At 43.2% G+C, this 11,740-nt stretch overlaps 1 protein-coding gene across 1 annotated transcript; it reads right to left on the bottom strand.

The window, feature by feature from the left end:
- Positions 1-3,860: 3,860 nt before the first annotated feature.
- Positions 3,861-11,496, bottom strand: LOC139640370 (extracellular matrix organizing protein FRAS1-like; the record flags this gene model as incomplete). Its single annotated transcript, XM_071514563.1, has 4 exons — positions 3,861-4,040; positions 7,064-7,183; positions 8,822-9,010; positions 11,233-11,496. Coding segments are annotated over 4 exons (753 nt in total), but the record flags the coding sequence as incomplete, so codon positions are not given.
- Positions 11,497-11,740: the final 244 nt, after the last annotated feature.

Genomic DNA, 11,740 nt, shown 5'->3' with positions numbered 1-11,740 from the left:
GTCATTAGAGTCAGCATGTTTCTCCGTCAGGGCAAGAAAACGAGCTTACTTTTGAATTCGGAGAAATGTTTGTAAAACTAAAACTCCAGTCGGCGGACCAGGAGCAGTAATGGAGCAGTGAAAATGTTGCAGTGTCAAGACTCAATACTAGCTAAGGTAAATCCTATGCTGGGAAAGGTTAATGGTCTTGGTTATAAGTTTTAAAATTCAGCAAAAATAAATTGATTTGATCCCATTTGTGGTTTCAGATTTCACTGTCTCAATTCTATAATCAAATGAAATCAAACCAGGCAGTTCAACATAATTCTCTCTCTCTTACTGGTGTGCAGACATGTTGGATAAAATCAGCTGAGCTGTGATTGGTTCTTGTGTTATTACATCACTTCTGATTGGCTGAACTGACTACAGCCTTGATGCTCATGCTATCTTACTTTTGATTGGCTAACTACTGGCTAGTGTGGTACATTACTTCTGATTGGCTGAACTGACTACAGGCCTGATGTTTGTGTTATCTTCTGATTGGCTGACTACAGGCCAGTGCTACATCACTTCTGATTGGTGGAGCTGACTACAGGCCAGTGCTACATCACTTCTGATTGGTGGAACTGACTACAGGCTTTTTGTTACATCACTTCTGATTGGTGGAGCTGACTACAGGCTTTGTGTTATATCACTTCTGATTGGTGGAGCTGACTACAGGCTGGTGCTACATCACTTCTGATGGGCGGAACTCACTACAGACTTTGTGTTATATCACTTCTGATTGGTGGAGCTGACTACAGGCTTTTTGTTACATTACTTCTGATTGGTGGAGCTGACTACAGGCTTTTTGTTACATTACTTCTGATTGGTGGAACTGACTTCAGGCTTTGTGTTATATCATTTCTGATTGGTGGAGCTGACTACTGGCTGGTGCTACATCATTTCTGATTGGTGGAGCTGACTAGAGGCTGGTGCTACATCACTTCTGATTGGTGGAGCTGAATACAGCCTAGTGTTCCATTACTTCTGATTGGTGGAGCTGACTCAAGTCTCTTAGAAGTGATGTGGGGAACAGTTCCACAGCAGAACAGCTGCAGGAACACTGAAGTCGTGACGGGAATTAGCATCAGGCTGCTCTTACAGAGCGAACAATAGAAGCTGCATCTATTCCTTTACATATATATCAGTGTTCGTTGACACTGACTCCCTTTGTACTTTTGTGTAATGTGTGAAGCTAGGCCAAAAAGTTGCAGCGTGCCTCAGATGGATCGGAGCCTTCATTGATTCACAGGACAGATCCCCGGACAGCAGCGTGTGTCTGGGCACTAAAGGGTACGATGCCCTCGGCCAGTTAATGAGTCTTTTCAGGACTTTGGCTTCGGCATTCATCTCTCGGCGCCGTTACCTTGACATTCATCGTAGGCCGACAACCTATCCCACAGGGGCGGGCGAGCGTGCGGTGTGTGTTAGCATGGGAATGACAGATTGGCTGAGCGGCTAGCGGTAATTATCCGGAGCCCTCTGTGGCATTGAGGTGAACTGATGCTAGGGAGATCGGAGAGCGGTGTTAACATCCAGCTAATTAGCATGCTGCGAGAGCGTGCGGCGATGTGGCGAATCCGTTCAGCTGAGGCAGAAATGTTCACGAGCAAAGAAGCTAATCACCTCTTTGTGGTTAGATGATGCATCAGCCTCTCCCTGTTCCTTCCAGATGTAATTTCACAGCTGTAATTTCTTGCTTGCGTTTTTTTTTTTTTTTTCTTTTTGCATGGGGCGGCAGAAACAATTCAAGGTGATGTGAGAGAAGGAATCGTTTTTTTTCTAAGTGGAAATCAAAAACACCTCACATGGATTTTGATGGCGCTGAGGAAATTTGATTGCAATATGAGTTTTTTTTATATTTCAACAGTTTGGGTTTCTACTGAGCAGAGCGAAGGGATTCAATTAAAGCTGGAGTCGTTGAGAGTGTGTGTGTGTGTGTGTGTGTGTGATCATGTGTTAGTGTGTGGTGTGTGTGTGTGGAGAAAGAGAGGGACAGACATTGTGTGTGTGTCTATTTTTAAGGACACAGCTGGAATACACTTCAGAGAGAAAGAGAGAGAGAGAGGAACTGGAGCAAGGCTCATTACACTGGCCTCTTTTACATACGTGTGTGTGTGTGTGTGTGTGTGTGTGTGTGTGTCTGTGTGTGTGCATGCAGAGTAATTATAAAAGACAGACTATGTATATATGAATTTACGGTATATGAGTTGAGAGTTTCATCAAAGCGTGTATGATTATTTCTCTGCTCACCTGCGTTCTCCCTTTGATACACACACACACACACACACACACACACACATACACACACACACACACACCTGCTTATATCATCTATGTTCCATTGTCTATATCAATTTGCGAAAGCCTCAAAGTGATGTGAACACTCGCTGATGCATTCCTAACCTAACCATAAACCTAAGCACGTAACATAAAAATGCAGCCTTTTAAAAATGCAAACCAACTAAAATAATATTCTCCCTGCTCCAAAAACTCATTTCCAATGTCCAGAATTCAAACTGATCCTCACAATAAATAGTAATATGATTTTTTTTTTTTTTTTAAATTCACAGCACTCATTCATTCAATTATGTAGTTTCCTGAAATGTACTACTTGCTATTGTCACAGGAATATTACAAGTTTGTTGAGAGCCTGTCTTTCACATAAGTCTTTTTCCCCACTATGCAGGCAATTATTATGCCGTACTTCTGCAAATAATAATGTACAAAGTCCCTGTTTGAAGGTGCTTTAGTTACTGTGTGGGTCGATTCAAACGCCTGTACTCACTGCCAGTAGGAATGCTATGCAACTGAATGTATTTTTTTTTTATCCCATTTCATTTTCTATTTGCAGAATTTCATTCATAGCTGCTGGCATCACAGTGAAGCACATTCTCTGGGTTAGTATTGAAGGTTAGGAGTCACCTTACGGCATTTGCTTATAAAATAGGACAGAATCTTTTTTTTTTTTTTTTTTCTACAAATATTGCCTGATGAATTTCAGGTAGCAAAGTTTTTCGAAAAATGGATATGCAGCATTTTGGTACGTAACCCTTTCCCAACATTTTTATTAGATATTTAGGTAACAGTTTACAATAAGGGTCACTAAGTTAAGGGTTAGTTAATGCTTAATAAGCATTAACTAACCCTTAATTAACAGTTAACTAATGTGTCTGGTAATCATTTACTCATGGTGTTCATGTTAACTAAGGTATTAATTTATACATTATTTAATAGTCATCTTTATAAACTATTAAATAATGTATAAATTAATACCTTAGTTAACATGAACACCATTAGTAAATTACACATTAGTTAACTGTTAATTAAGGGTTAGTTAATGCTTATCAAGCATTAACTAACCCTTAACTTAGTGTACCCTTATTGTAAAGTGTTACCGATATTTATATATGTATTTGTTTATATAGTCATGTGAACTATGCGGTCAGAACAGTGGAAGTGGAATAAAGTTGTGTGCAAATTAAAAAAAAATGTTTTGTTTTGTGTTTTGTGCCGTAAAGCAACCGGGAGAGGCTGAAAACCTTCTTGACGATGGTCTCGTTTGTTTTGTTATGATTATACTAATGCCTCAAAAATAATGTGATGATGACTTATTGATGTTAAAAAGCTACATTTTGCAGCTTTCACATGTTGATTCTCATTGTCTTTCACCCTTGATATTGCTGAGAAGAAGTCAGCTGTAATGTGGTGATCACAGCCGCCGTAAATCTATTCTAGTTCACTTTGACGTTCATGAATAAAACTCTAAATAATAAAAACAGATTGGAGGATGCAGATACAGGATAGAGGATGTAGGATGTAGGATGGAGGATGGTTACCCGGGTTGGTGGCGTGCTCCAGGTGGCCCAGGCTCGTCTGCTTGGTGATGCGGTACACGAGCTCGCCCGGCTCGCTGTCCTGGTCGCTGGACGACAGCTGCAGAGTCGTCACCTTCTTCACCGAGTTCTCGTCCAGAACCAGACCTTTATTCACCACCACAGAGGGGGGGAGGCGGTCCACTGCAGGGGGGGGGAGAGGGAGAGGGTTAGTCCAGAGAGGGGGAGAGAGAGAGAGAGGGAGAGAGAGAGAGAGAGAGAGAGGGAGAGAGAGGGAGAGAGAGAGAGAGAGAGGGAGGGAGAGAGAGAGAGAGAGAGAGAGAGAGAGAGAGAGAGAGGGAGAGAGAGAGGGAGAGAGAGAGAGAGGGAGAGAAGGAGGGGAGAGAGAGAGAGAGAGAGAGAGAGAGAGGGGAGAGAGAGAGAGAGAGAGGGAGAGAGAGAGAAGGAGGGGAGAGAGAGAGGAGGGGGAGGGTTAGTCCAGAGAGAGGGAGAGAGAGGAGGAGAGAGAGAGAAAGAGAGAGGGAGAGAGGGAGCGAGAGAGAGAGAGGGGGAGAGGGAGCGAGAGAGAGAGAGAGGAGAGGGAGAGAGAGAGAGAGAGGGAGAGAGAGAGAGGGAGAGAGAGAGAGAGAAAGAGGGGAGAGAGAGAGGAGAGGAGGAGAAGAGGAGGAGAGGAGAGGGGAGAAGAGGAGAGGAGAGGAAGAGAAGAGGAGGAGAGGAGAGGAGAGGAAGAAAGTAAGGAAGGAGAGGAGGAGAGAAGAGGAGTGCAGGAGTCAAAAGGAAAGGGAAGTAAGGAAGGAGAGGAAACTGGAGCTAGAAAGGATAAGACAGAGGGAAGAGAGGAAAGGACTAAAACTAGAACTGAAACTAAATAAAAACTAAACTAAAACATAAATAAACTGCCAAAGCCACACTGAAAACTAACTAAAACTAAACTCAAATAAAAAATGAAAACTATCCAAAACTATAATAACCCTGCTGAGAACAAAGATTTATCAGTAAAACCGCTGTTCAGTGTGTGCACTTTGTTTTAGAAATCAATTCATCCACAAGCGTATAAAAACATTAGCCGTTAATTTCTCATCCTGATAAAAAGGGAAAAAAGATGGATTGGCGGAGGAGAAAATGGTGTGAGACCGCTGCGGTGCGAAAGGGAGGAGAGGAGAGGGGAAGAAGATAAGAGAGAGAGCAGCAGCTGGAGAAACGGGAGAACGACACGACTACAAGTACAGAACAGGAAAAAGATTAAGTCTGGAGACAGGAGGAGGGAGGAAGACGCATCAGGCGGAGCGACAGAGCGATGGATGGAGGTTTGTTGAGATCCGGACAGACGGGTTCGGAAAAAAGATGGAGAGAAGGGCGGAGGAGAAGTAATCAGAGGGAGCGACAAGAGGAGAGCGCCGCGGAGGGAAAAGAGATACGGGCGGCGGGAGAGAGAGAGACGTCCGAGAGAGAGCCGAGGAGCGGGGGGGAAAGTGAAAAAGCGAGGGAACGACGGAGAGGAGAGGAGAGGAGAGGGGGAAGGGAAGGGAAGGGAAGGGAAGGGGAGAGCGACAGATGATCCCTCAGTTCCTGTGTGTCTGCTGGACTTTGGCTCCGGCCACAGAAGGAAAAATAAAGTTCTGCTCAGTTTTCCGTCAGAAGGTTTTGCTATGAATAAATTATAATAGCTTCTATATGTTCTATGTTATATGATGGCTGTAGCCTGATGTTTACATAGCATTTATCTCTATTGTTGTTTATTTTATTTTTATTTTGTTGTGTATATTGTAAATCATGTAAATTCGTTGTATTTAGTGTTTCTAGACTATCTCTATAGACACCGTGTCTTTAATTTGTAGTCCATTATATTTAGGACTACAATTGCCTTGATGTTTAGCCACACAAGCTCTACTGATTGACACAAGTGTTCTGCATTAAGGCTAATCAAGTGATATTTAGCTTGCATATTATAAAGATTCTTGCACAGATTTGAGTGTGCGGATGCTTTTTTCATTCAGTTTGATATCCTGTAGCTCCAGCACCTCAGCCAAGTCTGATACCGGGTGAGCGGTGTATTTTTCTCCATTTTTGATTTCAGCCGTCAGAAGGTACAAGGAGCGGCCGAGTGTCCAGCTGGCTGAGAGAGACAGTAGAGTTGAAGCCGCTGAGTCTGTCCAACTCTGTTCGTTTCAATTCATTTTCAATGGGAGCTGTCTGCTGTCTGGACAGGACTGATGACGCTGCGTCTGTCAGATTTCCATCCGATTTGAGGGACAGAAAGTTCAAACTTTTTCTGGACGGACAGATTCGTCAGCGTCCGTTCAGCCAATCAGAGGCTTTCCTACGTTTGTTTTGGGAAAACTAGCGGCGAACACAGAGACGACCGTCCGACCAAAACAAAGATAAAACAGTTGGGATGACTGGAGCTTTTCCAGCTCAGTTTATTAATTTGAATTTATACTGAATAGAACTCTATAGTACTTCCTTTTTCTATGAAGTAGCTCCGTTATGAGCAAAGCTTCCTGTTCTACTGCCTCGCTGCCATGTTGACGCTCCAAAATAAACAGAAATCGGACAGATTGATGAAGAGAAATCTGTCAATAATTCTGTCCCGTTTCTGATGGATCAGTGTGGCCGCCACCTTGTGCAGGATGGATCCGAGGGGAACTTCTTAGATCAGGCATATTACCTCTTCATGATGAAACTGGCAGCTTTCTTGGTACGGTCCAAGAGAACAGACTGTCATTTGAATGTTACTGAGGATAAAATCCATTTTATGTTGAACCTTTTCATTATGCACAGAGAAAGACTTTGTTTAGTGAGATAAATGGGGACATTGGCTTTTTGAGAATACAACTTTTTTTGTCACAGATTATACAGAGAAAGCATTGGAAAAGAGAAAAAAATGCATTGTGAAATGAGTACTTTTAGTTGTAAACGTCCCCATTCTCACATTTATCCTACACTTATCCCACATTAGTACTGCAGGCAACATATTTTTGACTGTTAAAACCAAATCAGTATCACATTGTAACACAGAACTTGAGGCAGCTGAGAGAGAAAGTCTTCAGGATGAGTCCACAGTGCAGCAGCAGAGCAGCAGGAGGAAGTGCGACTGCTCCGACGGCTGAATCTGCAGTAATCGCCTTCTTTTCATCACCGAGTGAACGAACACTCTATCCGGCCTTTATTTTAGCACTAAATAACCGAGGACGGAGGAAACCTACCGAGCACGCTGATGAAGAACGACTGGTCGATCAGTTTGTTGCCTTCGGGGTCCACCAGGTTGAACTTGAAAGACAGACTGCCTCCCTTCTCCCCTTTCTCATGGCTGAACTCCAGCAGACCTGCAGGAAGAGGGACAGGGACTCACTTCAGCTTAATGCTGTTCAGTTAACTTAACGCTCCATCCGCAAGAGAAACTGTTGGGAAAAAACATTAAGGTGCTGCGAGTAGCATTTTAACATCAATAAATCATCACCACATTCATTTAGAGACATTAGTATAATTGCTGTAAACAAACCAGACCATCAGTGAGCAGCCTGTCAGCCTCTATCAGCCTCTACTCTGCATCCTCCATTGTTTCTCCACCTGGTGGATCTGGAGGGAAATCTGCTGGATCGCTTTACGGCACAAAACAGGAAGAGGTTCTGTTCTTCCAGAGCAAACGGAGCTAAAGCTGAAAGAGTTTCTGGCAGCAGATGGTGGAAGGAGGGAAAGGAAGATGGAGAAATCACTTCCAACATGTTGATCCTCTTCGGTAAAGCCAAAGAGAAAACCTCTGACTGAAGAAGCAACATCCTCTTTGTGACACTAGCACAAAAAAGAGGCTACCAATCATTTCCACCATGGTCTGATTATGGTTATTATACCAAGATATCACAATTAATCTGACAATGATATATTGATGTTTAAAAATGGTTCATGTAGCACTGCAGGTTTTACTTTCTACTCTTTTCAGACATTCAACAACCTCGCTCAGTGCAGTAACTTGATGATCATCACTTTACTTTCACAAAAAAACAAAATCAATGATAAATGCCATTTATTGTCAACGTTTCCATGCAATTGGACAGAGAAGTTTGACTTGAAAGTGCAAAATTTAGAAAATCAGTGGCTCAACTGAGAAACTAAAGCACAGTGTGGCCATCGTGTAAGTCCTGCTTCATGTATTTATCTGCATATAACTTGCAGGCGGTTCTTTCTTGAACATTGAACCGTAGAATCAAATTGTATAAAGTATATTTTAAAGGAGGGGTATCATTTGCTTTTTCAGCAATTTTATATAGTTACCTGGTGTCTATAAAATACATCTGTCAAGTTTTTTTCAGTAAAAATCATTTATTTATAGCTTTAGCTATTCACTTCCCAGTGTTTGTTTCCCACCTACAAGAAAATAGGTCGTTTTACATAAGCAGCTTCTTATGCTAATGAGCCACTGCTCTGATTGGCTGGCCATTCTGGAAGGCCCGCCCTCCTCTTAGCGCTGATTGGTCAATTTCAGACAGTCCAGCATCTACATAGACACTGGAGCAAAATCTGGACTGTTTTATAGTTGGTGACTGTGGGGAAACGGCATAGTAACATGATTCCATTTTTTTTACTGTAATTACTTCACACCTCTAAGTACCAAAATCACCATAAATACTAGAAATTGCCACATGCTAGGATACCCCCCCTTTAAAACAAATCTCTAATGTCCCTCAACTGACTCTTTGCTAGAAAATTCCTTATAACTTCCAACGACTGAACAAAGGGCAAAACTTAATTCTTCCAAACAATTCCTCTTGGGGATGAATCAGAAAGTGCAGCAGAGGTACATGCAGTAAAAAGCAGGACTTCAACAAAGGCTACACCCGAACGAAGGGAACAGAGAAACCAAAGGACAGAGACAATTCGCGCAAAGAATTAGAAAAGACAGAGAACGGCAGACAGTAGAGAGGATGACGAGAATTAAAAAAAAAAAAAAAAAACGAGGCCGGCACCTTTGTTGACGTCTTCCTGGGTGAAGCTCTGGACGGGACCCTTGACGGAAACCTTCTCCGGACGTCCGGTCCCGCTGAGCTGCAGCTTCCCGGCCGGAGGGTCTTTGGTCAGGACGTACCGGAGCTTCAGGCTGTCCGAGTCCACGTCCGTCCCCTTCAGGTTCTGCTCCGTGATCTTAGACGAAGATCCTGCAGATGCACAAGCCGCTCGTTATCCCTCTTCTTCATCACTCACAAACCTCGGTCACAAAACACACACGTTCTCTTCCTTTTTTGTCTCCCTGCACAAACACCATCTCACTCACAGCCACCAGCTCACTTTATTTTTTATGTCCCTTACTTGTTATTCATGCATTTTCTTGTTTTGGTGCCATTCTCCTTCTTTGATTTATTTATCTCCTTCTCTTTTGGATGAGATGTTATTACAATCCCCTTGGGGTTTTGCTGTCTCTCCTTGCAGTTTGTATTTCTTTTGTTTTCTTTTCTCTTCTTTTCCAGTGTTTTTATCATGTGTGCAAACAGTCTAATCTAAAAAAAAAAAAACACTAAAAGGCAACTCCGTAATGGAAGGATGGCATATAACCAAGCCTGAAGTGTAAACCTCAGGCAGGGTGTGAAGTGTGTGGAAACCAGTGAAAAATGTTTTACTCCAAAATGATTTTCTCACCAGGTTTGGAGGAGGCCAGTATTTTTTTGTTTGGCTTTTTAATCTAGCTCTGGCTCGCTCCCACCAGATGTGGTGGACGAGGTTCAGGTTCAGGTTCAACATTTTATTGCACCTGCTGAGAGCTTTGGCTGGCAGCAGGGCACACAAACCAGTCCATCACACTGTAAGTGAAAAGGTGGAAAGAGCAGAACTTTTATCGTTAGTTGTAAGAATAGTTTACGACACCCGGGATAAACGAGAACTTCAGTCCGTCTGATTTAGCCGGTGGACCAAAGCTTGATGCCAGGTCCAATTCTGCCAGTTTACCTTCAGAAACAAATCCTCTGTGAGGCCAGATATAAAAAACCCACCAGTTCAAATGGGGTGGAACAGGTTGAAACTCTTTACAGCACCGGCTTCTTTCTCCTGTGATTTTTCCATGGAACGGACTCGATATTCCTCTGTCCTGAGAGTGCTGGGAGCCTAGCGTGGTTTTAGCGCTCAGAGCATGAGAAGTTAAAAATCTGCAAAATAGCGCGATGCTTCGAACATTTTAACCAATCAACCAATTAAATTTGGTTCAGCTCTGGTAGCTCACGAGCCCGGCTGACACAGCGGCTTATTAGAGGAATGCACATGATGTCGACTGTGGGGTTTTTTGAGCCGACTAATTACAGCGAAGAAGAAGAAGAAGAAGAAGCTGTGTTTCAGGGTTTCATGGTGTGTAGGCAGCTGAAGGTTTACAGCAGCAACAACAATAACCACAATTAAACTGGAGAGAGTGCTTGGTTGAAAAGTTGGTAGAAGTTAGCAAGTATGGAAACACTGGCTGTGCTGTGGGAGTTTCTGCTAAGACTCTTACAGTTGTAGATAAACAATGTTTGCTTCTGCTGCTCAACATTATGGAAATAACATTATGGAGCTTTATGTCACACCATCTACTTTATTCACAGGGTATGTGCAGGTTTCAGAAACCCAAACTTAAGACTTTTTAAGACCTTTTAAATGCTTCTTGGAATTACAGTTAACACCAATTTAACAACCAAAAATGTGTGAAAACCAGCCAATTTCTGACAGAACAAAGCTAATTAAAGGTTTTAAACTTTAAATGGGCTGAATAAGAAAAAGCACACTAAATGACTCGTTAAGGCAGTGACTCTCAACCTTTTTCATATCATGGACCCCTAATTTAGTCCACATTAGAGCCACAGACCCCCATTTGATGAGATTTTGTCTCTCGGACCCAAATCTGAGATTATTTTTATTGTTAGATATGATTTTGACCAGAATCCCATGACTATCTGTATTGTAGGTAGAGAGATAACAGAGAAACTATGATCATTCTTCTACATTCTCTAATTGTGTTAACTTCTTGTAAATGAAATAATGCTGAAGTTTAACAATTCCTCAATTTGCTGGGGACCCCCTGGAACCCCCTCAAGGACCCCTTGGTGGTCCCCGGAACCCCACGTTGAGAACCACTGCGTTAAGGGATACGATGTCCCGTTGTGTTGATTAAAGCAGATGTGATGTAAACAGAACATAAAAATCAAACTTAAATTAAAAACACCTCTAAAACTCAAGACATTTTAAAACTGTAAAACATTTTAAGGCTGTAAAATTAGATAATTCAAGACTTTTTCAGGCTTTTTAAAGACCCATGGAGATTCTGTATCACCACAAAATCAGATTGAGGCAGATTTTTCTCCCCAAAAAGACAGCAGCCCCCCCACTCTCCCCTCACCCCCCCCCCCTCCCCCCTCACCGGCGGCCAGCTGCAGCCCTCTGTTGACGGTCATGCGCGGCCCCTCGCTCCTCCGGACGTCCATGGTGAACTCGAGCCGGCCGGTGTGTGTGTGGATGCCGTCGGTGAGGGTGAAGCCCAGCTCGTCGGCGCCCCCGCTGACGGTCTCGGGGGTGTAGACCAGCAGCCGGTCCAGGACGTCCTGGTAGGTGAAGGTGGAGCCCTGGGACAGGACCCGGCCGTTCTCCAGAGGCTGCGAGTAGAACTGCCGTCTGCGCAGTTTGCCTGAGGGAAAAGCAGACAATCATTCAGCTGGAGGATGGAGGGGTGTGTGTGTGTGTGTGTGTGTGTGTGTGTGTGTGTGTGTACTCATTTTTAAGGAAGCGTTAGAAGTGTGAATGTGTGTATGTGTGTGTGTGTACACTGACATGCGCTAATATACATTTAATGTGAGTCTGAGTGAGTGAATGTGTGTGTGTACTCAATTATACGTTATCAGTGGGTGCATGTGTGTGTGAGTGAAAGTGTA

This window comes from Centroberyx affinis, unplaced genomic scaffold (assembly GCF_046629955.1).
Source record: "Centroberyx affinis isolate AG114_WGS23_722 - 3 ecotype Tasmania unplaced genomic scaffold, CSIRO-AGI_Caff_v1 ptg009228l_1, whole genome shotgun sequence".
NCBI classification, from domain to species: Eukaryota; Metazoa; Chordata; class Actinopteri; order Beryciformes; family Berycidae; genus Centroberyx; species Centroberyx affinis.
This window is presented reverse-complemented; position numbering and strand designations above follow the sequence as displayed.